General features: G+C 51.4%; 2 protein-coding genes across 4 annotated transcripts; both read right to left on the bottom strand.

Moving 5' to 3' along the window:
* Positions 1-1,231: 1,231 nt before the first annotated feature.
* On the bottom strand, positions 1,232-15,066 carry hif1al (hypoxia inducible factor 1 subunit alpha, like). 2 transcript variants are annotated; one of them, XM_030109160.1, is made up of 15 exons: positions 14,931-15,066; positions 7,646-7,836; positions 7,402-7,553; positions 7,234-7,318; positions 6,814-6,929; positions 6,546-6,730; positions 5,914-6,020; positions 5,585-5,732; positions 5,233-5,498; positions 3,902-4,080; positions 3,731-3,832; positions 3,519-3,646; positions 3,051-3,167; positions 2,796-3,013; positions 1,232-2,605 (listed from the first exon to the last, which is right to left on the bottom strand). In XM_030109160.1, the coding sequence occupies exons 1-15, from the start codon at positions 14,963-14,965 to the stop codon at positions 2,538-2,540; spliced, it is 2,097 nt and encodes a 698-aa protein (XP_029965020.1). In that variant the 5' UTR covers positions 14,966-15,066; the 3' UTR covers positions 1,232-2,537. The 2 variants fall into 2 exon arrangements, with proteins under 2 accessions (XP_029965020.1, XP_029965021.1); XM_030109161.1 differs by having other exon boundaries at positions 2,796-2,919; positions 3,068-3,167.
* On the bottom strand, positions 8,402-27,734 carry LOC115401030 (WD repeat-containing protein 20). Of its 2 annotated transcripts, XR_003932852.1 has the most exons (5): positions 27,136-27,734; positions 23,876-24,058; positions 21,075-22,484; positions 18,871-20,784; positions 8,402-8,413 (listed from the first exon to the last, which is right to left on the bottom strand). XR_003932852.1 is itself a non-coding variant. In XM_030109162.1 (4 exons), exons 1-4 carry the CDS (start codon positions 27,553-27,555, stop codon positions 20,737-20,739), a joined length of 2,061 nt encoding a protein of 686 aa, XP_029965022.1. In that variant the 5' UTR covers positions 27,556-27,734; the 3' UTR covers positions 18,531-20,736. The 2 variants fall into 2 exon arrangements, 1 of the variants encoding a protein (XP_029965022.1); XM_030109162.1 differs by lacking the exon at positions 8,402-8,413 and having other exon boundaries at positions 18,531-20,784.
* Between the last annotated feature and the right edge of the window lie 257 nt (positions 27,735-27,991).

Raw genomic sequence — 27,991 nt, 5'->3', positions numbered from 1 at the left:
GTCACTTCCTGTTGTTTGGTGCTCAATAGGAAGAATGAAAACTGAGTCGACTGGTGGAGTACCAGTTCTGACGGATAAAGTTCAAATCGAAGCACATTGAATAATCTAAAGATTTAAAGGTGCCTTAAGGAGTTTGCACGTTTTATGCGAAACAGCGCCCCCTGCAGGCCTTGGGTGTAACTGCAGCTTAGTGAAAAACTCGTCCCTGTGGCTCGCGTGCATGGAAGAGAGGAACTCCGTCTTCGCTCTTTCAGTAGCGCTCCAGTAAGATGTCAGTGTCTTCTCCCTGGTGGAGTCTGTGTGGAGCTGCAGTGCTAGAAGCCAGTCTGTTCTGACTTTCTGGAAGATCCTGCTCAGTTGTTGCTCACTAAGCATCTGGCGGAGTAATGGCGGACAAAACGAAACCTAACCAGCCGGAGCGCGCATTACGTCATTCCTTTCAAATTCTCCCCAAAAAAACTCTGGTGCCGGACCGGCACTGTGACTTTCAAGTGACAGTTTAGCGCTGTTAGCGGTACTGGTAATGAATATGTCAGGGCACATTGGACACAGCATTAAAAATGTGGAACATATTTATGGTGGAAAATAAGTATTTTTAAGGTTGTAAAACTCCTTAATGCACCTTTAAGGAAAAATTCTCACCAAACTGCATGTGGAATAATAAGAGAACATGGAAACAACTAAACGTTTGACACATTTCTTCAAAGTGCTGAAGTGACTGAACACACACACACACACACACACACACACACACACACACACACACACACACACACACACACACACACACACACCACACACACACACACACACACACACACACACACACACACACACACACACGGAGCAGCTGGTCTTTCAGCTCTTTATTCAGGAGTACACATGAATTACAGAGTAAAAACACAAGTTACACTCCTCCCCCTGCCAGCCTCTTCCCAGCAGGCTGTGTGTCCAGTGAGAAAACAAAAAGTCTCAGATGTTTGGATTGAACTTTTCTCACAGCCAGATGAAAAACACACGCTGGTCAGAGAGCGCCGCCTGCTGGAGGCTCCACACACTAACAAGACCAAGGCCTCCAGACCTTCAAATCCAAACTCAAAACAAGACTAAACTCTAAAAGCTTCAATCACGTTTCGTTAACATGCTAGTTCTACTGCTCGCTTCACTCTTATAAGGGCCTCAGTTAGTCAATTACATATTTTAAATTACCATAACGTTACATTGAATCTGCTTTTTTTTTTTTTTTTTTTTTTGTGGTTTTTCTTGCATTAGTGGGTTTACTGACAGAGAGCGTCAGATCAGACTAACCCCGCCCGCCTGGCACCTCCAGGCGGCTGAACCGAGCCGCTGCTCATTCGGGGTTTGTAGACAAAACAGAGATTAAAAAGTCTCAGAAGGTTCGAGTATATTCATTCTTTTAAAAAAAAAGTATTAAAAAAAGAGTAAAAATATGCCACTGTTAAGAACGATGCCACTGATATCCGCAGGTTGACGACTGATTTGTACAAATAAACCGGCAGTGAGATCAAACAGGTAGAAGCTTGAACCAGAGGTGGCGCCAGGCCGTTCTTCTTTGGCCTCGTTGATTAAAAAAAAGCCACTTTAAATGATGATTAAACAATTTCATCACAGGAAACAGAGGCTTGATTCACATCATGAAACATTATCGCACAATAACGTCAAAACGTATCATCTGAGGAGGGTTAGTTGATGAAATATAAAATAAAATGTTTATCAGGCTACGATGGTAGATGTGTAGATCAGACTGAGATTCTTATTGATGAGTGTAGTGTGGTAACATGCTGACAGGAAATGTTAGAACAGAGAATAACATGTCTTTAAAGTAAATCACAGTACAATGTAACAGCTCAGCGTACAAAATGTTACATATAATGTAAAGGCCAGTGGCGGATGTGAAGCTTGACGTTACCGTGACGACGGGAGCTCTAAATCGAACCGATCGGCCTGCCCGGCGAGCGCCACCTCTGGACGACAGTAACTGGCTGGAAGCGTCGAGTTTCCCGGACGGATCGAGATTAGCTGCACAGGGAATTGAACCATCACCTCACTGCTGAAGGAACGCGGGCTGTGTGAGGGGGAGGCAGCGCCACCTGCTGCCTCCACGTGGACTCAGTGATCCTCACGTTAACTGACGGGGGGAGAGGGGGGGCGGACCGCTGCACCACCGCTCCGGGTCCAGACCCCCGAGGACCGGTCCAGACCGGAGAGACGCCGCGGGGCCCGGCAGCCGGGGGTGTGTGCGTACATGAAGGAGGCGTGTGTGCGTATAGGACCCAGGTGTGTGTGTGCGTGTTTGTGGCATGTGTATACATGTCGGAGGTGTGTATGTGTGTGTGGACATGATGGAAGTGTGTGTGCGTGTTTGTGGTGTGTGCTTACATGATGTTGGTGTGTGTGTGTGTGTGTGTGTGTGTGTGTGTGTGTGTGTGTGTGTGTGTGTGTGTGTGTCAGCTCGATGTGTCAGCCTCGACCTCCAGACTCTGGGAGCTGAAGTCGAGGGAAACGTTGATCGGCCATCAGGTCATCGGAGAGAGAGGAGGAGAGAGGCAGGAGGGGCGAGCGACAAATACATCCCTCATCAGAGCTGCAGGGAGAGGGAGAGAGAGAGAGAGAGAGAGAGACAGAAAGAGAGACAGAGAGAGAGAGACAGAGAGAGAGAGAGAGAGAGACAGAGAGAGAGATTTCATCATCGTTCCATGTTTTCCCCACCAGATGGCGCCTCAGAGTTTCACCCAGATGGCTGTTGAGGCCGTGACCCTTGACCCGGTTTTTACCTGCTGTGTCGCAGAGTCCCTGAACGCCTCCCAGCACCGGGTCTCTGTCCGTGAGCAGCTGGCAGCGTCCGCCCGGCTCCAGGTCCACCAGCAGGTCGGCCTGCTCGGCGTCCTGCAGGGAGTCCTGTGGGCGGAGACGGGGCGGTGAGGGCGGGGCCTGAGGGACCGCTAACGGGACCGTCCTCTGGACCGCTAACCGGACCGCTAACCGGACCGTCCTCTGGACCGCTAACCCGGACCGCCCTCTGGACCGCCCTCTGGACTCCACTGACCAGCAGTCTGTGGCTGAGCAGCAGCTCCTCTTCCATGGAGGTGGGGGCGGCTTTCCGCCTCTTGCTCTGAACCTGCAGCTCCTTGTCCAGCTCCAGAGTCCTGGGGGGGTTGGGGGGGCCATAGGAGAGACAGAGGAGGGATTTGACCTATTTCTCCTACATTCACACACATTTTTCAAAAGGAGTCTTAGATCTCATTTAAAAAAGAATTAAAAAAAAATACATGTAATATCTGGAACAATGGCTAAAATCACAAGAAGTGGGAAAAAAATGATAAAACAGCTTAAAAAAAACCTGGAATGACAAGAAATTCTGAAATAATAAATAATAAAAAATTAGAGAAAATCATGCCAAGTTGCTTAAAAGGAGATAAAACAGCTAAGAAGTTAAAAACATCCACCAAAATAAAAGCCTGAAAGCAGCTGGTTTGGCGGGTTTCCAGTGAGCTCACCTCTTCCTGCTCGCCGCCGGCGCCGCCGACAGCGGGGACGGAGGCTCGGCCGCCAGGAAGGTGAGCTGGAAGTCGTCGTCCATGGAGATGTAGGGAGCCAGCATGTCCAGGTCCACCTCCTCCATGTTCTGGAACACAGCGGCGTTAGAACGTCCCTGACCCCCCCTCAGACCCCCAGACCCCCAGACCCCCCCTCTGCACTCGGCCCACACCTGCAGGCCTCCTCCACTCTTCTGAGCGTCTTCTGGCCACACGGCGAAGAACTTCTCCACCTCGCTGGTGTCCATGGCCACCTCCTGCCCCTCGTCCTGCTCCTGGAGGGTGGAGGACGGACGGTCAAACAGAGCAGCGGCGCTTCGACAGGAGATCGGAGGTTCGGTTACCATCAGCAGCTCAGGCGAGGAGGCCGGGGACGAGGAGGACGAGGAGGACGAGGAGGATGAAGGCGGTGGGCTGTCCGGGTTGAAGATGGGGGACAGGAGCTGTCTCAGCTGGGGACTGCACAGGTCCTGAGGCTGCGAGTCCAGGGTGGACGGGCTGGAGAACGTCAGCTCCACGGAGCCTGGCCGGGAGGACAGAGTTCACCCTCAGTCCGCTGTTCTCCACTTCCTGTCATGTGTCACTGACTGGAGCTTCCTCTACCAGCTGACGGCAGCTGGTCCAGAGATATGAGGAGCAGAATGCAGGAAGGACCTGGGCTCTGAGTCTAAGCTAGCTAGCTTTCTGCTCTTCAGACTAGGTAGCTTTACATTAGCTTGAAGCTAGCCATGAGATGGTGCTGTCTGTTGAAAGCACACTTCAGCCTCCATTTTTATACCTAGAGTGCCATCTAGTGGCTCCAGAAAGCTAAGACAGCGGTTCATGAGGCTTCATTTTCCATCACTACTTAAAGCGATACTTCAACATTTTGGCAAATTGGCCCATTTAGCACAATTCCTTAGTCATTTCAAATAGCGTACTTACTTTTTTTGTGAGGGCGAGCTGTTGTTTATTCAGAGGTGAGTCGGGGAAGGTTTTCGGGACGGACACAATGGAAGTGGATGTTATTTTTGTTCCCCCTCGTCAAACTCATCAAATACACAATCCAACAACCCCAAAACACTTTGGTGGACACGTTATAATCCACACATTCACTACGCTGTGGAACACCAACAAATAATATTGTAGCGTTACGACACTGAAGCAAATACTGGGAACTACTTTTTCTTTTGAGATCACTACGCCCAGACGCCATGTTTAGTAAATAGTTCCGTCTTAGCAATCTTCGCATAAACAACTCAATCTGGTAATTTTTCATTAATATTTCACAGTGTAGTGAATGTGCGGATTATAACGTGTCCACCAAAGTGTTTTGGGGTTGTTGGATTGTGTATTTGATGAGTTTGACGAGGGGGAACAAAAATACCATCCACTTCCATTGTGTCCGTCCCGAAAACCTTCCCCGACTCGCCTCTGAATAAACAACAGCTCGCCCTCACAGAAAAAGTAAGTATGCTGTTCAAATGACTAAGGAATTGTGCTAAATGGGCCAATTTGCCAAAATGTTGAAGTGTCCCTTTAAAGCCTGCCGTACAGAGCAGAGGTTTCACACACTCCGTTCTGCATTCTGCACACAGAATTCAAAGTGTACGATATAGAATGTAGTGTATTAATGAAAACAGCTTTAATGGGTATTAGGTAAATTATTCTATTTTTAGTAAATCCATGTTTTTACCGGTCTGCCCTGCAGCTGTCAGCGGGACGACGGCGTCCCCGGCGTCGGGAGCGAGCTGCAGCAGCTCCTCCGGCTGCTCCTTCAGCTTCATGAAGAGCGTGGCGGCGGCGGTGCCGTCTGGGGCGGAGTCCTCGGGGAGGAGCTCAGCCTCAGAATCAGACATGACGCCAATCCCACAATCCTCTGGGGCCCGGACCTCGGCTTTGGGCGGCCGGGCGCCGTGGGTCTGCTCCAGGGAGAACACCACGTCCGGCTGCTCCACCGAGCTGCAGGACAGAGAGAGGAGTGAGCGCCGCCACGCCGCTGTGCTGCTGGCCCCGCCCCCGACACCCCGCCTCCTCGCTGCCGTTACCTGAGGATGAAGTTGAGGCAGACGATGGCTTCGGGCTGCGCCGTCTTGCCGTTGTAGAGCACAGTGGCCTGAGTCACGGCCCACACGAAGCCGCCGCTGTTGGCCAGGAAGCGGTACAGGCCGGTGCTCACCTGGCCCTTGGACAGCACTGCAAAGCATCATGGGAAAACGCATCAGGAAACGCAGACAAGGTGGAGAAGACACTTGAACTCCACACAGAATGTGATCTGATGGAGCTGAAACAGTCGCTGCTCCGGGTTTTCCTCAGACCAGAACAGAAGATCGACTCATATGACGATGGGAGTGAATACGAGGCGCTCCACACTCACGTGTGTGCAGACTTTTGTTGATGTGATCAGAGTCGAGCGCGTGATGAAACTCGAAGGCGGAGCGTCCAATCAGATCGTCGGGTTTGTATCCCACCAGCTCCGTTACCCTGGAAACAGGAGGCCGATTTCACACAGAGCAGTGAGGCCGTTTGCTTCTCATTCTGGGCCTGTGTGGAGGAGCTGGAGGAGGAGGAAGAGGAGGAGGAGGAGGAGGAGGGGGAGGGGGAGGAGGAGGAGGAGGAGGAAGAGGAGGGGGAGGGGGAGGAGGAGGAGGAGGAGGGGGAGGAGGAGGAGGAGGGGGAGGGGGAGGAGGAGGAGGAGGAGGGGGAGGAGGAGGAGGAGGAGGAGGAGGGGGAGGAGGAGGAGGAGGAGGAGGAGGGGGAAGAGGAGGAGGAGGAGGAGGAGGTGGAGGAAGAGGAGGGGGAGGAGGAGGAGGAGGAGGAGGAGGAGGAGGAGGAGGAGGGGAGGGGGAGCTGGAGGAGGAGGAGGAGGAGGGGGAGGAGGTGGAGGAGGAGGAGGAGGGGGAAGAGGAGGAGGAGGAGGAGGAGGTGGAGGAAGAGGAGGGGGAGGAGGAGGAGGAGGAGGAGGAGGAGGAGGAGGAGGGGGTATAGGAGGTGGAGGAGGAGGCTCACCGGCCCTCGCAGTGTGTGAAGTGCAGGTCCAGGCTGTGCCGGGTCAGGAAGGTGGAGGTGTCCAGCGGGAACTCCACGCTGGACGGGTGGGGGATGGGCTCGCACAGCAGCGTCATCACTTGGCCTGTGGGGGGCGACGTGGAGCTGCCCCCGAATGAACGCATGTGGCCCATGCAGTGGAGAACCTGGAGGAGGAGGGGGAGGTCAAGACTTCTCCTGATTCACTGTGTGTGTGTGTGTGTGTGTGTGTGTGTGTGTGTGTGTCTACCTTCCAGGTGGCAGCCTTGATGTTGACGGTGCGCCCCCTGCTGGTCAGCGTGCTCTTCATGCGCAGGAAGAAGTTCCTCTCGCTCTTGGGCTCGGCCCGTGACTTCTTGCTGGTCCCTGAAGGCATCACGAGCTCAGATCAGTCTCGGGGATTCGTCACACACCTCTAAACTGTTTCCATTTTTAAAAAGTGCAGACGACACAGGAACTGGTTCAACGCGTCGATGTGGCGCGGCGTGTTCAGGTACGGTCAGGAAAACTGGATTTCTCAGCATTAAAGCTGGTTGAAGCGGTGTCGCTTCAGGGTTCTGCTGGACCTGAACCGGTCAGTGGTCTGCTCTCAGCTCAGGCCTGAACCCTGATGGGTCAGACCAGGAGCTGCAGGTCTGGGTCGGATGTCGGGGACAGGGGGGACGCTGACCTGGACGGGGCGTCAGCAGGTCCCGCAGCTCCTCCTGGTCACACGGGTGGATGAAGTCGTAGATGCTCTGACCCAGGAGCTCCAGCTGAGGACACAGGGACGCTCGGTGAGACGGACGGAGCGCGGCGTCTCTCGAGCCGCGAGGAGGAAGAGGATGAAGAGTCGCACCTGCATGATGCCGATGTGCTTGTTGACGTTCTCCGTCAGGTAGATCATGTCTCCCTCCTCGCTCAGCACCATGACGAAGCCCGCCAGCGTCTGAGGGTAGAAGGCGTCCATGGGATCTTCCTCCTCCTCCTCCTCCTCCTCCTGCTCCTCCCCTGTGGAGGAGATAATTCGCGGTTTGCGCTGAGTTTGCATGTTCTCTCCAGAGCTGAACCGGGGAGTGTGTCCTGTGAGGGGGGTTTCTCACCGGAGCGCAGCAGGTGGTGCATCCGCAGGTAGCTGAGCGTCACTCTCATGATGCCCGCCTTGTCCAGGTGGGTGGAGACCCGGCGGGGGAGGGGCAGCGTGCCGGCCAGCTCGTAGAAGACCTCCGTCTCCTGGCTGCGCCGGCAGCGGGCGGCGTCCCGGGAGCGCAGCTTCCTCTGCTCCGAGCTGCTCCTGCGGGAGGCGCAGAGCCGTCAGTCACACCGAGACGCCGCCGGGCCAGGCGGGCGGGGGGCGGGTCCAGTTTTGGTTTTAAATAGAATTTAAATTTTATTCAATTCTAATTCTGTTTCACTTGAATGAGTGGGAAAAGCTGAAGATCTCATTAATTTGGATAAAAACGGCTTTAACCCTGAACTGCTGCCACATGAACCGCACCGCGAGTCTGGTTCTGCAGGTTCTCTGCTGTAAAACCGGTTTTCCTTCATCTGGGCCACTCACACAGGACTGTTCTCTGCTTCCATTTCACTCCCAACGCCTCAGACGCAGAGGTCTGACTCCAAACGGTGAAGATGGAGGAAGAGGATGGAGGCCGTTAGACCATCAAAGGAACAACGTGAGACAAAACAGGATCAGACAGAAGAAAGTGAGGGAGGAGGACCAAAGGAGGACAAAGGAGCAGAGTTTAGGGCCGAGCAGGAATGTGGGAAATGTGGGGGAAGGAGAGCGGGAGCAGAGGAAGGACACAAAGGAGAAAATGAGACGTCAGCGAGGAGTCCAGACGTCACCCAGGAAGAACAACAGATGGACTCTGACTTCACTGCTGTTCAATCAGACGGAGACGAGAAGTCAAAACGCCTCAAACGTCAGATTCACTGTGGATGAAACACGTTATTTAACCCCTGCTTCAATCACTTCTTTGCTGGACAGTCGTCCAGAGCGGATCGATTTGGAAACGCTCGCTCAGCATTTTCCGTTTTAAGATTCCAGCTCAGTTACTATTTGACTAAACTCCTGTTTACAGACCGGCAGGCCTCGCCAGCGCTGAACCCACTGAGTTAAAACTTCACTCATTTCATGGAGGAAGGTCTCATGAAGCGAGGCTGCAGCTGTTCCTCTCCGGGGTGAGAAGAACAGAGCAGGGGATGAAGTCCAGGCTGAAGGGAACATTCCAGTGAGCGGGACGGCGTCCAGCTCCTCCCCCGTCCCCCCGCCGCCCAGCGGCCGGGGGCCAGAAGACATGCTGACGCCACAGAAGAAGCAGCGCTTCATTTCTCCCTCCATCAGAGTGGAACAGAGCTGCGAATCCAAATCACAGCAAAAAGCAAGAACGAAAGCTCAGAACAAACCATCTGTCCTCCTTTAAATTCTGGATTTGAACACACACACACACACACAAAAAAACGTGTTCCTGTAAACGCTGGTAAACTGCTGTTTACTGGTGAAGAAGTGAATCATTAACCAGTGAACTTGCTGCCAGTTACCGTGTAGCTGAACTCATCTCCTAAACATCTGTTATCTGATGATAATGTGATGATCAGCTGGACTCAGAGGAGGAATGTGCTTCAGCCGCTCTTTAAAGAAACTTCCCTGAACGGCGGCAGCAGAACTGCAGAAACGAACGGCGTTCCAGAACCTTCTGTTCTTCGTGGTTAGTGTGGCGCTAGCAGCATTTTGAGCAAGGCAGCAAATCCTGGAGAAACTGGCCTAATTCTGAAACATCTGCTTCATGTTTGTGGCCTGAATCCTTAAAAAACTGTTACAAACAGTTAAAGTTCATTCTGGTACTCTGGAGCTTCTCTCTGATTTTGGCGCCGTTTGAATATTTTCCGTCAGTGTGTTGGCGTTCTCCTCCACCATGATCCTTTCTGATTTAAAAAAAAAGAAACAAGCTAGCCGCAGCGGCGAAACCAAACAAAGTGTTGTTGGCAGCGAGTCAGCGGATGTCCTGAAAACAGACAGAAGCACACAATGTTCCTGCCACGCTGCGCGACACGCCCACAGCGTCCACGTGCACGTGCGCCCGGCCAAATAAAACATTACAGTAATCTGGGAGCATAAACAGTGGTGCAATCGACGCTCCTTCACTTCGCGTCAATCAGACTCCTGCTGCCAACAGCTTCCTCACCGGAGACGACGGGACGGCCGAGGTCCAGATCCAGGCTGCAGACCCCCCGCGGTGCCACAACCTCATGAGAGAAGAATGATTTGGGATACAGAAAAACTGTGTTTTTTTCTGTTTTATTTAATCACATCTGCAGATACAGAAAAAAAGCAGTTTTTTTTTTAGATCTGTGCTTCTTCCTTCAGCCCTGTGTCCACCAGCTGAGAAAGAATCACAAATATCAATCAATTCAAGTTCATTAAACTGTAAACTGACAGCAACAAACCTCATTTACAGAAGATAAAGTGAATTTACTGAGTTACAGTTAGAAAGTCTGAGGAACTTTGAGTGAGGATTTCCTAAAGCTCGGAGTGATGCACCCGACCTGAGGTCAGAGGTCAGAACTGAACCACAGAAGAGGACTGGGTTTGAGTTCTCACGTGAGCTGCAGTGGGACAGAAATCCTCCCGTCTGTCAACATGTCCTCAGCGGGGGACGGCGCGCCGCACGCGCTTCAGCTTCCCTGACAGAGGAAGCTCGGCTCGCCGCGGCGTGGCCACGCCCACTTCAGACCCCCGTCCCGCCAAGCGTCTCCTGGAGAGGAGCTGGGTCAGTCCATCAGACTCGCTCACTTCAAAAGGAGCCTCACAGTGTGGCTGTCCTTTGTACGAGAGGCCGGGAGAGGGTCCCGTGACCCCCGGGAGGGGTCACGGGACCATTTAAGGGGTCAGGAGACCACTGTGACGGAGAGGAGTGGAAAAACACGGCTCCTTTTATCGCTTCCTCCCAGGCCGAGCTGCATAATGTAACGACTCCAGAACTGAACCGTGTCACCTTACAAACACTGCTGGGATCAGAAACACCCGCTAATTATAGCGACTGCAGCTGTAACTACTACTGTAACTAAGACAGTAACTGATACTTTCACTACTACTTTTAATGCTGCAGATGAAACAGTGACGCTACAGTTCATTCTACTGGAGCTAATATGTTCCCGACACTCAGAACAGCTGAACAACCACAACAATCATCAGGTGATAACGGCGCCGCCCTGATGGATATTGCGTCATGGCGACGGCCGAGCATGAGCAGAACAACCAGGATAAAGTGGCTTAATTCACAATGCAGCTTTATTTGGATTTAAAGAGAAAAAAAGTCGGAGGCGCCCAGTGAGCTGCAGGATGAGCCACATGTCTCCACTGCTGCTATAAATAAGCTGGCGGCGAGCCGAAGGCTCCTGTTCACACAGCAACAAGCTCGCCAGCGGGGAGGAGCCATGCCAGAGCATGTGTGTTTGTAGGGCGAAGGGGAAGCATGCGGAGGCCTGAAACACACACTCAGACACACCCTCTTCCTCTAACCCTGGCTCAAACACAAACTTTGTAAGCACGTGAGGACAGAGAACAGAACACTGGAACCAGATAAGCAGGGTTCATGAAACACCGTGTCCCCGTCTGGCCTCGCTGGCACACATTCACACGCCATGAAGATTATGGCCTGTTCCTGCTCTGCAGGCCTTGATAAGGGGACTACACACACTGATTCTGGATCGCAGCTCTGAGAACACGATCAATTCAGGAGATATGAAACCTTCTGCCGAGTCGACCCTCAGACAAACGTCAGCATGTGCTGCAGAATCTGACACACTCATGTTAGCAGCAGATATTCAGCAGAAACTTCTCCGCACACTAAACTAACACCACATCAGCAACAGTGTCTGTACACAAAACCACAAGGACACTGAGGCAGCTGTGTGTTCCTGCAGGATGCTGGAGCTGTGTGCTACAGAGAACACAGGAAGAGACTGAAAACACAGGAGAGCATGGGAAACGCTAACCACCAGCGTTCAAGAGGGAAAAGGGTCACTACTGACGGCCAGGGAGAACACACTGGGTGTTGCTACACGGTGTTTTAACTCAGAACTGGTTTGTTCTGAATCAATTCATTCAGAATTATATTCATGAGCGTCATGTTTACAGTGGAAAAACGAAGGATGAACTCCTCTTTCACACCGGGGTCTGTGCAGCGTCCTGATTGGATGGAGCGGTCGTGACGTACTGACGTCTCCCGGAAGTAAACAGCGTTTTTCTCTTCTGTGTTTCTCGATTAAATTTGGTGCTACAGCTTTGAAAATGTTCACGTTGTTAAGTGCACGTAGATCCGCTCGTTTATTTATATCAAATTCTTCTAAAACTGACATTAAATAAATCGTCTCCATACGAATCGAACCGCGGACTGCGGGCCGCCATCTTGGAAAATTGCGTCATCACGAGGAGCATGCGCAGAACGACCAGAATGAAGTCGCCTCATTAGCCGATAATTCTGCTTCCAAAGAAGAATAAACCTGGCGGTCTATTGGGATTTAAACTTAATTCTGAAACAAGTTTCCAGGTGTTTAGATGGTCATTTTAGTGCAGAATAGGCTTCATTCAGGTTTGGAGCTCTGACTTCGAATACCAGCTTCCTGTGGGCGGGGGAAGCGGTGTGGGCGGGGCCCGACTGCTGTGTGGAGCCTTCACAGATCAAGCGTCCAGCAGTGGGAGTGAGATGTGGGGATTTCAGGGGAGAGTGAAGTTTGTGAAAACATCCCTCCAGCTTTGTTTGTCTGCGGCGTTGTGCTGAAAGAGGGAACGCTGTGTCTGCGGGAGGGATAAACATGGTCTGAACAATGGCCGGCTGGAGCTACGTGTCAGAGGAACATCCACAACGATAGCTTCAACCCAAGCGTCCCGCTGCTCCACCAGTTCGCCTTCTTCTCAGAACGTCTGATTCTGATTCTTATTTATCACAAATTAGGAGAATCCTGAAGCAGACCGCACCGAGTCCACTGGTCCTGTTGAAACACCTTCTGAAACGTGACCAAGACCAGTAGAGCTGATTCAGTTTGCTTTGACATTCTTCCCATAATGCATCTGGATAGAGGGAGGTCTGTACGGACAAATGGAATGAAAATAGAAAAGCTTGAACGCTGTGTGAACGGGGCCTGGAGCGTGGAAACGAGTGGCTCATTAACAGAGCTTCAGCACAGGCTTCAGCACAGAGTTCAAACAGTGAGAGACAGCAGGACTCAACAGCTCCTGACACGGACTCACACATCCTAAACTAGTGTCTTCAAATCATCTGCAAACAGAAAAACGGATGTTTACAGGAAGGCCAGTCAGCATGTAGATTAGACAAACACAGCCAGAAAGAAAGAGGAACCAGACCAGGAGCTGGAGTCCTCTGAGACCCGGTTAAAACAACACGCTGTGTGTGTCGTCATTTAACCACACCAGATGTGTAATTTCACTGCGATTCTGGTATGAAGAGTGTGATTGTGAAGCACGTCAGTGATCTCAGATCCCCTCTCTGGTGCAGAACTGAACGGCTGTGACGATCTCCTCCATAGTTTCCACCTCGAAGCTGGACAGCGAGCTGGAGGCAGCCTGTTGGATTACAGTGTTGGGTTTTCTACCAGCTAATAACTCACCCAGCTTAAAGGTCAGTTAAGATGTGCTGAGAGGATCAGAAGCTGCTCGTTCTGTTTGAGGGTCTTTGGTTTGTGCGGCGGTCAGACTTCACTATGACCGTCCAGAAGCAGGCTGAGGTCTGGTTCTGGACCGACACAGCTGGACATCCAGCAGCGGGGCTTGCAGCTCCAGCTATAAAACCCACCGGAGTCCCGCCGCTAACGCTGCTCTGTGGCTGGACTGACGGCACTTCATCTGAGAACCTGGCTTATTGCACTGAAGTCAGTAAAACTGAACCATCCAACCTGTTCTGTTCGCTCCAGAGAGAGAGGAGGGGAAGGTGAGCACAGTGACAGTATCACGTGGCTGAACGCCGTGGCCTTTCACCTCTGGTATGAAGAGAAAAGTGTCCAAACAAACAGTGAGAGAGAACTGGAATGAAGAACTGGATGACCTCCAGGGGGCCGGATCATGGCTCGCTCGCTCGCTCTCTCTCTCTCTCTCTCTCTCTCTCTCTCTCTCTCTCTCTCTGAGGCCTCAAACATTCCAAATCATCCAAAAATCTTCTGCATTACCAACTTTTCTAAAACTGCCTTTTAAAAACTGCTACTTGCTTCAGTTCACTCCTGGAATCGAACCATAACTTAAAACAAGCCGTGGTCTCAGAGTTCAGCAGAGCGGGAGCGAGAGCGGATTCCTGAGCCAGGCAGTGGGTTAGTGTGGCTGAGCGCCGCCGCTCTCTGGCAGGCTTCCTCCTCTCCGGCTGGACGGGGTTCACTTCAGGACTCCGGCACGCCGCCTCATGCTGCCCTCTTTGTCAGGACACGAAGCAGGAAGCGCACACCCACAACTATTTCCAGCTCCACTGTTTGTACTGAACACTTAAACGTGTCCAACTGGCTGAATTCCCCAAACGTGCAGGCTACAAGTCGAAGCATGCGTAACCCCCCCCCCCCCCCCCCCCCCCCCCCCCAATGAGAGCTGAGACATGTCCAACAGTCAGTAACCGTGCAGAGGACGCCGGGGGAAGTCAACTCACACATTAATGCTTTAACATCACAGCGGGGTCAGATTTCATGATTTGACCCCTGAGCAAAGGACAGACAGGGAAAGATGGCCAAAAGCGAAGCCCACACACACAAACATACCACCATGGAGCATAACACACACTCCTCCATGTGCTCCCTGCTATGGTTTTAACCACAGACTCACACACAGTCACACAACTCCCACGTCCTGAGGGAGAACACACACTGAACACACACAGCAGAAATCATCTGTGAACACATGAAGCACCGTGCAAAGCAAAAAACCTCCAGCCTGAAACGTGCATGTTGATGAATTCATGATTTATAATCTGTGACTGAGGACAAACAACAACAACAACAACAACAACAACACTGCACACACATCACACATTAACACATGCAGATTGAGAGCAGCAGTCCAGGCTGTGTGCAGACGGGAAAATGGCTGCAGTGACACATTTCAGTGAATATAGGCTGTTCAGAAAGGATTGCAGATGTTTGAAGTGGAGGAGTCGCGGTGTGAACATGGACTGATCACAGATCAGCGGATTAAAGAGGCGAGAAGCGGCGTGAAGAGACAGCCTGAGAGCCGCGGCCGCTTGGAGCTCAGCTGATGTTGTTTTTCATCTCCTGCTCATCTAAAGGCTCAAACACACTCATGTGAGCTCAGATACCCACTACACACACACACACACACACACACACACACACACACACACGCACACGTACACACGCACGGAGACTCACCGCTTCCCCGCCACGGACTCCTCTTTCTTCTCCATATTCAATCCGCAATTCTGCTCCGAACCCGAGTCTTGTTTATTCTGACTGGTCAAACCGTAAAAAAACCACCGAGGCCCGCAAAGGAGCCAAGCTGCACACCGTAAACACCGACACTTCCGGTGTAGCTTCAGAGTAAAAGCTCAGCGCTGCAACACCGCCACGGCCGCCAGAATCAATATTTAGGTATAAAGTCTTAAAGGTAAATACTTACAGTTACTCAAATGATCACTTCTTGTGACCTGGAACCATTGTATCTTCTCAATTATATTATAAAAAAAAAACCCCAGAAAACAATTGATCCACTGTGTTCCCAACCCATAAGAGGGTTAGAAATGCTTTCAAAAAGTGCTTTGAAATGTTTTTTAGTCTGAATTTATTCTCAAAGTTGGGGAATTTTTTTTATCTTTATAATAATTTCATGGAAAACTATCTGTTAATTTTTTTATAGTAACATTGTTGTGACTTCCTGACATTTCTGAATACTGAAAGTCATAATGCTGAGAATAAACCATGAATAATAATAATAATAATAATAATAATAATAATAATAATAATAATAATAATAATAACAGCAAATGGTAAACAGACTGCAATTTTAAATAGCACTTTTACACTGCTGGAGCAGAGCCCAAAGCACTTTACACTACAGTTTATTTAACATCCTTTTGTATGAAACATGTGTACAAATGCTGCTCTGCAAAAATGAAGAGCCGATCAAGATTTTCTCCATCTGATCAAAATCATGTAAGTTGAAGGCATAAGCTGGATATCCATTGTGGTTATTGCGATTCTTGGAGGTTTTATTTTGAAGAGTCTCTTATTTCCGCTCTCCCACGTAGTAGCCAAACAGCCGCGGATGCGCGGAGGCCACGCCCCGTCGCATTAAGTTATTCATATACGGTCAACGTTTCCTGTTTTCTTCTTTCTCCTCAACTGACCTACTTTCTGATTGGCTGCGTTTCTTCCTCTGCTCGTGCCCAGCTGAAGCCGTTTGACTGCGCTGACCCCTGCCGGCCAATGAAGGGAAGACAGGTGTTTGTTGCAGGATTAATTCAGTGTTTCATGGAGATTGAAAGGTAAATATAAATATAAATAAAAATAACTTTATGAGTTGCCACTTCCATAAAAAAATGAAGGCGTAAAGTATTTGTCCAGTCCAACACTGTTTTCTCCTTAATCAATGAAGTATCATTATTATCTGAACTAATGTTTTTTAATCAACACTCAAAAACATATCAAAAATAAGCTAAAAATCAATTTTCAAAGCATAGTAACATGATAAATAAATAGCAATCACCGCCAGGAGAAGAGGGGCTGTGAAAACATTCTCCACCAACACACCTGCAGGGGTTCCATTTATTTTCTTTGTAAGAATAAACTTCTAAACTTTATTTTGGTGTTCTGGTTTTTACCTCTGCTCACCCCTGATGTCAAAGAATGGAGTCCTAGGCTCTTTTAACCAACAGTTTGATCCCTTCTGATAGAAGAGTCCTGTCAAGGTGAAAGGTGAAGCCCTGAACGAGGAAACCAGGCCAGCTCAGGGAGAACATGCAGTCTTCCTTTGCTGACCTCTGGCGTTAGATGCACCGCTCCGACTGCGGCTCCTGTGTTACAGCAGCTGGAAAGGAAGTGAGCTTTGGCTTGAGTCCCTCTGCTGACCCCTGACCCCCCTCACTGTGACAGCCCCCTGACCCCCCAACAGGAATTGGAAGCGGTGAGTCCAGGGCCGAACCGCAGCAGCAGCAGCCCGGCGGACAGTTCAAGCATTGCGTGCTTGAAAAAAAAAAAACATCTGCATCAACTTATCAACTCGTGTTTCTCATGGAAACATTCAGAAATGGAGACTTTCGAGACCAGGGCTTTGTTAGAGAGGGTCACGGTTTGTTTCAAGACCTTCTGTACCTGAAAAAACACAAGCTATTATTTTAATAGAACCAAAAAAATGTATAATCGCTATCCTACAAACTGTCAAAACAAACAAACAAGCGTGTTTGCGTTGTTGTGAAGTGCTGCAGGGTAATGGAGGACTCCAGACGTGATGGAGCATCGTTTCACCCTCATAGCTGAGATTAAGTCCCCAGCAGATGTAAGAGACATGCTGTTGCTATGACAACGGGGATGAAACCCGGCCGCCGGCCGCCCGTCTGCTCAGCTCCCGATGTCCTGGAATCAGAACGCCGACAGCGTTCAACAGGTGGACTGAAAAGAACAGAACCCACTTCCTGTTTGTCCACAGAAGAAGAAATAAACCAGTTCAGGCTCCAAACAGACCAATCAGTAATCAATGATCCAGACGCTTTTCACTCAGTCATCAGTCCTCATGTCTCACACACACACACACACACACACACACACACACGATTCCAGTCTGCAGCACAGTCAGATCGATGAGACGTGAAGTGAGGCGGCCTGGAAGGAGGAAGCCTCCAGCTGATCAGAACTTCTGTCGCTGCTTCTTTAGAGAAATGAAAGCATCGTGTCTGTAAAACGTCCAGAGAAACACTGCAGAGCTGCTCGTCATCAGTCAGAAAACACAGAGTGGTGAAAACATTAAAGGTTCGGGCTGGAACGACACGCTTCGCTCCACGTTTGATTCTTTTGTGGTGCCGATTCAGTTTACATCGGGATTCCTTGTTTCGGATGATTTTTATGTTGTTTGTCGTTGGCTTTAATACCAGACCACGTGAAACAAACCATCTAAACAAAACACTAGAATGAAAAATTTTAAATTTTTGGGGTTTAGAAAAAAAAGCATTTTTGGACAAAAAAAATCAATTTAAAAAGAGCTAAATAAAAAACTCCCGGTACTGATGTGACTGGATTTTTCCCCACCCCTGCTGAAAGTGTTGATCAGACCTCAGGCTCCATGCAGCCATGCTGTCCTGTTAATGCCATTCGGGTCTAAACTGGCGGCTTGGACCTGGTTCCCTCCCTGAAGCTCAGCCTCGGAGAGGAAAGAGCCTGAAAGCAGTCACAGTTCTGGAGCGACTGAGAGATCCGCCGTCTGGTGAAAGAGCTGCTGAGAGGCTCTCCATCCAGTGGAGGAAGCAGCGGTTCTTCAGCGGCATCAGAAGGAAGATGGAGTTACTCTGACCTCTAGTGGCTGAAGTCATCATGACAGGCAGCAATGTGGACGAGCAGGAGGTCAGCCGGTAACGTCGCAGAGAAAAGTTATTAAAACGCTTTTTCTGGTCCAACCAGTGACGGCTTGAAGCACTGATCAGGAAACCAGGAGAAAAATTAACTCGGAGAAATGGACATGTTTAAAAGTGTATTTGTCTCAACATCCAAACTCTTCCAGCTTGATCAATTCAAAGCTGAAACACTTTATCGCTGAGGAGTTCTTTGAATAAAGTTGTTTTTCCTGAAATAAACTGTGAGGACACTCGAGGAAGGATCTGAGGAGCTACGCAGGTTGAACACCTCTGAGCGAGCTCGATGGGACTGGGCCACGCCCACAAACAGGCGTCCAGGCGTGAAGAGGGTGAATCCAGAGACCTGCTGAAACCGTCACGGTCCTGCAGGCGTCACATGAACACAAGGAAACGAGAGCCGTGCGTGGCAGCTCGGGATGAGGCGTGGATTTATTGGATGTGCAAATTTTTGCAAGAGGCAATTCAGGTGCAACAGGAATGAAGACACAGTATACATGATGCTACACCGTCAGGGGGTCGTGTGTGTGTGTGAGTGTGTGTGTGTGTGTGTGTGTGCGTGTGAGAGAGAGAGAGCCGATTTGTTGTTGGAGATGTGCAGCAGTGTGTGTGTGTGTGTGTGTGTGTGTGTGTCTGGGGAAGGTCAGTGATTGTTGAAACCTAGCAGGAAGATCTTGGTCTGTGGCGCCCGGGAGCCCCCACGGGGCCCTCGAAGCACCCCGACAGGGCCCCACTGGCCCCCTCCGATGGACGCGTCGGAGAAACTCTATCACACCAAATAAAAACACACTGACATCTTCAAGTTCCCTAAAACAGCAGACATTCAGTTTATAACTGTGTGGTTGCTATGTACAATAGAAGGATCTTCATATATTAATATTCTTCTCCGTCTCCTCCCCTCCGGCTCGGTCGTGGCTCGGCTGCTGCCCGCTCAGGTTCTTCACACGCTTGTCTTTGTCATATTTATAGAGTATTTTCATTATTTACAATATAAATTACTACACAGTCCTGTGACAAAATAAATAACTTAAATACAATGGCCGTGGCTTACGCAGTGTCTCTTGCATGGAAGAGGGAGGGAGGGGCGGAGCGAGGACTGGCCTGCGGTTCGATTCCCGCTGCCTCAGGACAGGGTCAATACAGTCTTTCCTCAGACAACCAACAGGGCTGAAGCTCGGGGGAATACAGTTTAATCCCACAGTGGGAAACTCCTCCTGAAAACCATGAAGAGTCGCTCGGCCGGAGCAGAAAGGAACTAATTCTACCACCAATGAAAGTAACCGAGATCAACTCACCATTAAAGAACCAACCGTGTCTCAAAAAGAGGTGAAATTTATATGTTGGGTGAATAATAAGTGTTGCTCTTCGCTTGGCCACCAGGGGCGCTGCAGCACAGCCACAGGTGCAGTCACTTCCTCTGGACGTTTTCAGTTTTATTCTGAAGGGCTTCAGCTTCTCTGAAGGGATCAGGACAGAGGAGCTGTCCTCAGTCCCACTGACATGGAGGAAGACTTGGTTTCCTGTCACATTGACGGCGCCCTCAACAGGCCGTGGCAGGTACAGCAGCGGCCATGAAGAGAGGCAGGAAGCAGGAGGAGGGGGTGAGGTTGTCTGCAGTACAGACAAAAACAGGCCATTAAATATCACGCCACTTCCAGGACGAGTGAACTAGTAGAAGATTAATAAGACGCCATTAGTGTCAGTTAGAGAGCCGTTTTCAGCTGCTGCCTCTCTCCGATCGCCTCATTCAATCCACTGTTAGCCTTAGCATTAGCATTAGCCAAAGCTGCTGTTCAGTTACGTTTCCTTTAAACTCCTGTTTGCTGGAGTTCAGTGAAACATCTTCCTATGGATGAAGAGACATTTCAACAGCAGCAGGTTCAAGTGGAGCTGCTTCATCAGAAAACAGAAATTACATGGTTTTCCTGCAGCTTTCATTTAAAGCTATCAATGCAAAATTATCTCTAGAAGCAGCCAGTCCAGGCTGTGGGATTGGCCTAGGGACGGCTGTACTCCAGATTTGTAGCTTCTACACTCTGATCAGACAACATGAACAGCTGATTTCAGGTCAGCTGCAGCGATTATACATCATGCATCATTAATGATGTGTGGAGGAGGTGGAGGAGAGCCTGACAGCACCGTATCTACGGGACGAACCAATGCTGAAGAAACAACCCGTCATCAGAGGGGTGAAACTAACCCGTCTCCCCCGGTCTGAGTCCTGGAAACCAAACTCTATGTGCTGCACCGTACAGACAGCAGCTTTCAGGTGAACACACCTTCACACACGTCTGGTCTTTCCTGGTAAAAGGTGTCTCCAGGTGGTGACCGCGTCGTTAAAGGAGTACAAGCTAAATTCATGCACTTCTGCCTTTATTTGTGTTTGTTGCTGGACGTCGCAGATGGTTAACAGTAACTCTCTTCATGTTTTTCAGGTTTCAGGAGGCGTTTCCCACCATCGGGGGGCGGTACTGAGGGGATAATACTGCAGTGGCAGGTGGGCTGGACTCTCTGCTGCTTGTTGGCCCCAGATTTGACATTTTTAAGAGTGGAGAGGGAGAAGATGGCAGATGGAGGAGACGGGACGAGGGGGGACGAGTGCAAAGCTTCTCCTCCAGCTATACCACCGTGCCGCTCGGAGAGTTCCCGTTCTGTGCTGTCAAGTTCTGAACAGGAGACACAGAACAAGACGAGGGTTAGACACCGGGGACGGGCGCACTGAGAAAACCCACTCACAATTCAAGGTGAGGAGAGCTGAGAGGACGGAGGAGCGATCGCCTCATGGCTCCTCCGGGTTAGAAACAAAGAAGTGACCTACCAGACACACTTTCTGACAGTTAGTTACTTGGGTCAGACCAGATTATCACTGAGCCCTACAGGAGAGCGAGCTCGGCTCGCCCCTTCAGCAGCTCCGGGTTGGGAGCTGTGTCTCTCTGGAAGGGGGGTCCTGGCTTACCGCCTTGCCGGGCCGGGCCCAGGTGCAGATGAGGCCTTCCTGGCAGGCGGTGATGATGCAGTCGTCCATGAACACCAGCACCGTCAGCCTCTCGTGCGCGATCTTCTTGCAGACCAGCGGCTCCAGCAGCGGCACCTCGTGCATGCGCGGGCACAGCGTGGTGCCCAGCACCTTGGCGGCGTCCAGCCGGTTGCTCCTCGGCGCCACGTTGATCTTGTCGTTGCTCTTGCTGATGTTGCCCAGACTGTGGTACCGCTTGTGCTCCTTCTCCACGCCGCCGCCGCCGCCGGACTTGTCCGACTTGCGCTCCTGGAGGGACAGCGTGGCGAAGCGGCCGATGCTGAACGGGGTGCTGTTCCCGGCGCCGCTGCTCCCTCCCCCTCCTCCGCCTCCACCTCCACCCTCAGAGGCACCCTGGCCCTTGGAGGCGTTCGCCACGGCGGGGTGAGGCAGGGAGTTGGAGCGCGAAAGGGAGCGAGGGAGCGGCAAGGGAAGCGTGGGCGGGTTGGCGGTGCCGGTGGTGGTGTTGGGCGGGTGATGGTGTCCCTCCACCCCCCCGCTGCCCCCCCCGCCCGACGTGCTGTTGACGCCCCCGCTGCCAGAATTGGACAGCGAGGGTCCGAAAGTGTTAGTGAAGGCGCGGGACAGCGGCAGGCGGGGGTACAGCACGTCGTCCGTCAGGTCCCACAGGCAGAACTGGGTGTCCTGCCCCACCGAGCCGAACCGGTACGTGACGGCCGCCGAGCCGCCGCCCTTAGAGCTGTGCCGAGAAAGGCGCGACAGCGTGCTGCTGGTTCGAACCCGCCCAAAGTGCATGGAGTTGTTTGGCGCCCCCTGATGGAGGTCCTCCTCACTGCCGCTGAGCTCCATGGGCTCTTCGTCCTCCAGGGAGGTGGTGAAGGGGTCGAACGCCACCACGTTGACCCAAGACTTGTGGCCGTGGCCCCTCGCCACCACGCGGCTCTCCGCAAACGACCAGACGGTCACCAGGTCGTCCTCTCCCCCCGTGGCCAGGTATTTCCCATCGGGGCTCCACGAGACGCACAGCAGTCCTCCGAAGTAGCTCTTCATGACGCCCTGCAGCTCCATGGAGTCGAAGTGAAAGACGCGCAGGCAGCCGTCCTGACCCACGCACGCCACGTGCACGCCGTCCGGGGAGAACGCAAACTCGTTGAGACCCCCCTCCCCGACGGCCCACCGCAGCAGGGGGTTCCGCGGGGTCTTGGTCTTGCAGGCGTAGACGGCGAAGCCTTCGCCCTGCCGCAGCAGAGAGTACTGCGGCGCCGTGGTGCCGCACGGGTGGTCCACGTTGTAGAGGTAGAGGTGGCCGCTGGCGTGGGAGGCCAGGAACAGGTTCTCCGACTTGGGAAGCCATTTCAGACACGTCACCTTGGACTTGTCTATCAACCTCTGAAAAACAGGGGTGGGGAGGGGGCAGGAAAAGAGGGGCAGAAGAGGAGAGGCTTTCAGAAAGATGCCACAAATACTTTGATCTCGTAGTTCTACAGCCGTCTACAACAAAGTGTCTAAATTTCTGTGAAACATGATGGCATTCAAACTGAAAACTCAATATGACCAACATGTGAGACCTCCATCCGATGGAGTGTTTGTCTGCAGACGTTATCGTCAGTCAGTCTAAAACTGCTGATTTTCAAAAGTTACAAAACCCAAGAACGTGGACAGCAAATCATCAGTAATCCATGAGCCTTATGAAGAGGAGCTGTTCCTAAAAAAATGTTAGGATACTTGCTGTATTTGTCCGTGGAGACGACTGTAACTGCATTTATGTGCAGCCTTGGTAACATTGAACTGAACACCAGTTTATTGAAGTGTGCTGAAAGGAGAGCCTTGAGATGTAACATCAACTCACTTCTAAGGAAAACTGGAGGAAAAGACCAACTTCATGATTCCTGGGGACTGAATTCTGTCAGCAAAAGTCAAGAGTTAATGTCTCAAGGCTCGAAATGAAAGAAACCCACAGTAACACGGCCTTCTCCCAGGTTTCTTCAGCTCTACTCGTCTAACGATCAGTACGTCGTTTCATTCTGTATTTCTATTGGTTCGATGGTTCGTTGAAGAAACAGTCACGATCACCACGATCGCAGCTTGTTTTTAGCCGCAGGACCGTGGCGATGGCCGTCCTTGAACCGGTCCGACAGTGAAGACGTAAGACCACAGATTTGGAGCGAAAACCAAAGATATTCTATCATGACTTATCTTTCGGCTGAAAATCACGCCGTGTGCAGTGCAGATAGCAGGGAAACATCTGAAGATGGCGGAAGGAAAAAGAATAACATTTCAAACGGAGAGCTTCCGCAATAAGTTTTCATTTTGGAAAAGCCTTATAGTAATTTCAACTGTGAAAGGTGCTTACATATAGCCCTGTAATGGTCGGACTGGTACAGACATGGTGTGGTTCTGGAGGCATGAAGTTGTTTGTGGGTTGTTCCGTGAACTTTTGCAGGTTTTTCAGCCCCTGCCACGTTTTCCACTAAAACTAACAAAGATTTTTTGTTTTTTGACTGTTTCTGAAAATTGCTTCCTGAAAAAAAAGATTTCAAAACTTACAATTCTCCATGCAAATGAACAAAACACAATCACTGCACGCGCTCACGAGTGTTGTAGTAAATATTTCTGAACATGTCCAAGCAGATCAACAGAAGCTAAACAGTGGACGTTTACTACACCATCATCTGCATAGGTGGAAACCCGCTTCTTCAGACATCAGACTCACTGAGTCATACAGGCTCTGAGCATAAAACCTTTCTGAAAACTCCAGAAGTCAAAGGAAAAGGCGCTACCTCCTCATTGAAGAGTTTACTGGTCTCCTTCTTGATGGGATCGAGGTACTGGACCTGTCCGGCCGAGAAACCCACGATCAGAGCAACGCTCTCCGCCGTGGCCGAGTACTGGTTGAAGTCGTGGCAGGTGGGCTGAGTGCCCTTATAGATCCTCTTGTCTATCGGCTTGCTGAGGTCCACAGCCTGCAGACAAGGAGCCAGGGAAAAGAAAACCATTACACTCAGGCCATACCCCCCCCCCCCCCCCCGCCCCCTCCAGGCTCCAGGACGTTCAGGAGTCGTGTTCCCTGCAGATTAAAGAGTGAATCATCAGTCTACCACTGCAGCACATCCCAGGTTACAGTCCGAGCCTCGGTCCTGACTGGTTGATTCCTCTCTCTCCTGACAGTCCAATCAGCCGGTGGGGAGAACGAAAACCCACAGTAACGCCGAAGTCGTTCTGGGAAAATAACGCCAGGTTTGGTGTGAGAGTGAGGGAGTGAAGGTTTCTTTGAAGCGATGGTACAGAGACAAGGCCGGTGTTAGTGGACACAGAGTGGCTGTCTTATCGGCTCAGACAGAAAGGTCACACCTGGTCTCTGAGGGTTTGATACACAGATCCTGGATTACACTGCAGGACTCCATTTCAAGGTTTATGCTCAAACGAAGCCTGATAGAGAAGGACAGAGAGGCTGCAGCGACTCCAGAGAAAGTCATGCACAAACAAAAAGGAACTGATTACAGTTACCTTTAAAAGAGTTAGCTTATTAGTTGCTCTCGATCAAAACTGATTACTTGGAAAAGTAATTTGCATTAACTTTAATCGTCTCCCTCAGGACGCTTTAATAATGTGAACGTAGATGTATTATTGTAGCATTAGCATTAGCATTGACTGAGCTGTGGGTCGGTTTAGTAACTGGTTCACTCAGATCAGTCAGTAGGAGGAAGAGGCTCTCGAACCGGGAGGCTTCCTGAAAAAAAAAAAACAAAACAAAAAACAACAACAACGAACTAATGGCAACATCCCGTCAAACACAGGTTTCTCGGGATTCCTGAAGTCTGTGTATGTATGCTTTTATTTACAGATTTGAAAACCTTGAAGCTTTCTTCTTAGTTTCTCATGATCTAGAGTTGATTTTTCCACACTGGTCCACCTGGTCATTGTCTGATTTATTCAAATATTACACTGACAAACCTGCTGGCAGCAACATAGAAAAGCAGGATGCAGAAGAATAAAGCCAAAGGACCGTTTCCAAACTGTCTTCAAAAGATAAAAGCATCTTACTCTGATGTTCTTCGACGTGCCGATCTAATGTAGAGCACTAGACCGTCTGATCTCTGGATTCAGCAGCTCGGGCAGTCAGGGTCTGTTTTTTAATCTGTCAGAGTTTTCAGAGTTTATCGCTCAGTCATCTCTGGTGTTTCACCACCGAGCCGCACAACCACAACCAAACCGTCTCACTGCTACGACCAAACCGTCTCACTGCTACAACCAAACCGTCTCTCTGCTACGACCAAACCGTCTCTCTGCTACAGCCAAACCGTCTCTCTGCTACAGCCAAACCGTCTCACTGCTACAACCAAACCGTCTCACTGCTACAACCAAACCGTCTCTCTGCTACAACCAAACCGTCTCACTGCTACAGCCAAACCGTCTCTCTGCTACAACCAAACCGTCTCTCTGCTACAGCCAAACCGTCTCTCTGCTACAACCAAACCGTCTCTCTGCTACAGCCAAACCGTCTCTCTGCTACAACCAAACCGTCTCTCTGCTACAACCAAACCGTCTCACTGCTACAGCCAAACCGTCTCTCTGCTACAACCAAACCGTCTCTCTGCTACAACCAAACCGTCTCTCTGCTACAACCAAACCGTCTCTCTGCTACAACCAAACCGTCTCACTGCTACAACCAAACCGTCTCACTGCTACAACCAAACCGTCTCACTGCTACAACCAAACCGTCTCTCTGCTACAACCAAACCGTCTCTCTGCTACAACCAAACCGTCTCTCTGCTACAGCCAAACCGTCTCTCTGCTACAACCAAACCGTCTCACTGCTACAGCCAAACCGTCTCTCTGCTACGACCAAACCGTCTCACTGCTACAACCAAACCGTCTCACTGCTACAACCAAACCGTCTCACTGCTACAGCCAAACGCTCTGGCTTTAGCTCCCTGTTCACACAGACTCATATTTTTTTATATGAAAATCCAATGAATCTGCATTACTATTAGGGAGGTCCTATGGTTTCTGTCCTAACATAAAATTAGAATTCATCAATGAAAAAGTGCAAAATAAAGTTTTCTTTTAAAAAATAGAGGAAATCTTTCAGTATAAACAGAATCTGAGGAAAGTTCTGCTCTGAACAGAAAATAGGCGTCTCAGAAAAGATTCCAACACATCTAAAGTGACTGAAAAAGCACAAATCCGCCGTCTGCTCTTTCTGACGAAGCCCACCCAGTGGGAGGACTCTTCAGGCTCTGGACCGGTGGACTTGGCTCTGGAGACAATCGGACACCTAAGAGCATCAGACACTCAATCAGATGCAGAAAATTTACTGCTCATCCCACAAATGCATGTAAAATGATCAGGCTTCCTTGTGCCAGATTTATTACCCTGGAAAACAGAATTAACAATCCACCAAACACATTTCCTCACTCTCTGTTTACAGCTGAATCAGCTGGACCGACGGTTCCACAACAGCTCCACAGACCCTCCACGGTCCAGAGGAGGACCAGAGCTCCACCACGAGGCTCTGCTGGGCCACATCAGGCTGACGGTCTGGTCTTTAGACCCTGGAGCTCCGGCGGAGGCCTCCAGGAGGTCTGCACCCCCACCTCTGAACAGGAACAGGGGTATGGAACGGGGGTCTGCATGTTCTCCCTGAGTGTGTCTCGTTCACAGTTCTAGATATCTGATGACTCCTGGACCCTTTAGAGGAAGTCGTGCTGCTCTGATCGCTTCCTTTCATTATTTCTAATTCCTGAATAAATAGTCTGGAGGGATGAGGCTCCAGCCCGGGACCCCGTGGAGGGCCGGAGCGGCTCCCCTCCGGCTGGGTGAGGGATGCGGTGGATGGGAGCTGTCTGTCCCCGCCTGCCTGCAGCTGTCCCCCAGCCCCGCAGCTGTCCCCCAGCCCCGCTGTCCTCCGCAGCTCCATTTTCCGTTGCATAACAGCCCGAGCAGCCGGGGGCCGGAGGACCGTGGGGGACACCGGGGGACCGCGGGGGACACCGGGGGCTGCGGAGGGTGCTAGCCGGTTAGCATGCCGCAGCCTCACCTTCTTGATGTTGGTGTAGGTGTAGAAGTACAGCTCCCGGCCGATGTTGAAGCACACGCGCTCCGACTCCTCGCCCGGGTCCTCGGGCTGCAGCTTGACCATGGACACGCGCACCGGCGGCAGGAAGCCCGCCGGAGAGGAGTTGGCCGCGGCGTTGGAGGAGGACGAGGCGGCGGCGGCGGCCGCGGCTGCGGCGGCGGCGGCGGCAGCCCCGGGCCCCTGCAGCAGCCCGACCCCTCCGCCGGGTATCGGACCGGGTCCGGCCCCGGGGCCCAGCGTGGCTCCGGAGGACGGACCCCGCGGCAGCCCGCCCCGCTGCTGCGAGTCCGAGAGGGTGAGCAGCTTGTAGAAGCCCTCTCTGGTCCGGAACTGGGATTTAATCTCATTGATATCCTTCAGAGCGCCGCCATCTCCGGCCATTTTCAGTACAAACCAGCCGCACAGGAAACCCGGATTCTGACCTGGAAACAAAACCGCTGCGACGAGAGAGCGAGGAGAGAGAGAGGCGAGGCTAGGCCGAGCAGCACCGCCGCTCCGCCAACCCGCTGACACGGCCCCCGACAGCCGGCGTGAGCATCCTCCCCGGCCCGCTGCCTCCTCCCAGCATCCGCTCCCCACCGCCGCCGTGCGTAAAGGACGTGAGGCGCACGGAGGCGCGGCGCGTCCGCTGCTGCTGCTGCTGCTGCTGCTGGCCCGGCGCGCCACTGCGCACTCCCCCCGCACGTCAGGGGGTAGGAGAGGACATCCGGCCCCGGCCAGCTGGATTCACCCCCCCGCGACGGGCACGGGGGGCGCAGCCCGGAGGACCGGGGCGGGAGACACGAGGCTCCGGGAAGCCTCCAGACCACATCTCATC

This window comes from Salarias fasciatus, chromosome 14 (assembly GCF_902148845.1).
Source record: "Salarias fasciatus chromosome 14, fSalaFa1.1, whole genome shotgun sequence".
NCBI classification, from domain to species: domain Eukaryota; kingdom Metazoa; phylum Chordata; class Actinopteri; order Blenniiformes; family Blenniidae; genus Salarias; species Salarias fasciatus.
The sequence above is the reverse complement of the archived record's forward strand: the minus strand, read 5'-3'. Positions and strand labels throughout refer to the sequence as shown.

What these genes read in the sequence shown, in the direction of transcription:
- hif1al (XM_030109160.1), bottom strand. Translation starts at nt 14,965, where the DNA reads ATGGAGAAGAAAGAGGAGTCCGTGGCGGGGAAGCG. An exon ending in CCTGCTGACGCCCCGTCCAG is followed by an intron (nt 6,930 to 7,233) that starts GTCAGCGTCCCC and finishes TGATGCCTTCAG; the next exon opens with GGACCAGCAAGAAGTCACGG. An exon ending in CTGGTCAGTGGAGTCCAGAG is followed by an intron (nt 3,014 to 3,050) that starts GGCGGTCCAGAG and finishes AGCGGTCCAGAG; the next exon opens with GACGGTCCGGTTAGCGGTCC.
- LOC115401030 (XM_030109162.1), bottom strand. Translation starts at nt 27,555, where the DNA reads ATGGCCGGAGATGGCGGCGCTCTGAAGGATATCAATGAGATTAAATCC. An exon ending in CCTACACCAACATCAAGAAG is followed by an intron (nt 24,059 to 27,135) that starts GTGAGGCTGCGG and finishes CCTTGTCTGCAG; the next exon opens with GCTGTGGACCTCAGCAAGCC. An exon ending in GTAAACTCTTCAATGAGGAG is followed by an intron (nt 22,485 to 23,875) that starts GTAGCGCCTTTT and finishes CCTGTTTTTCAG; the next exon opens with AGGTTGATAGACAAGTCCAA.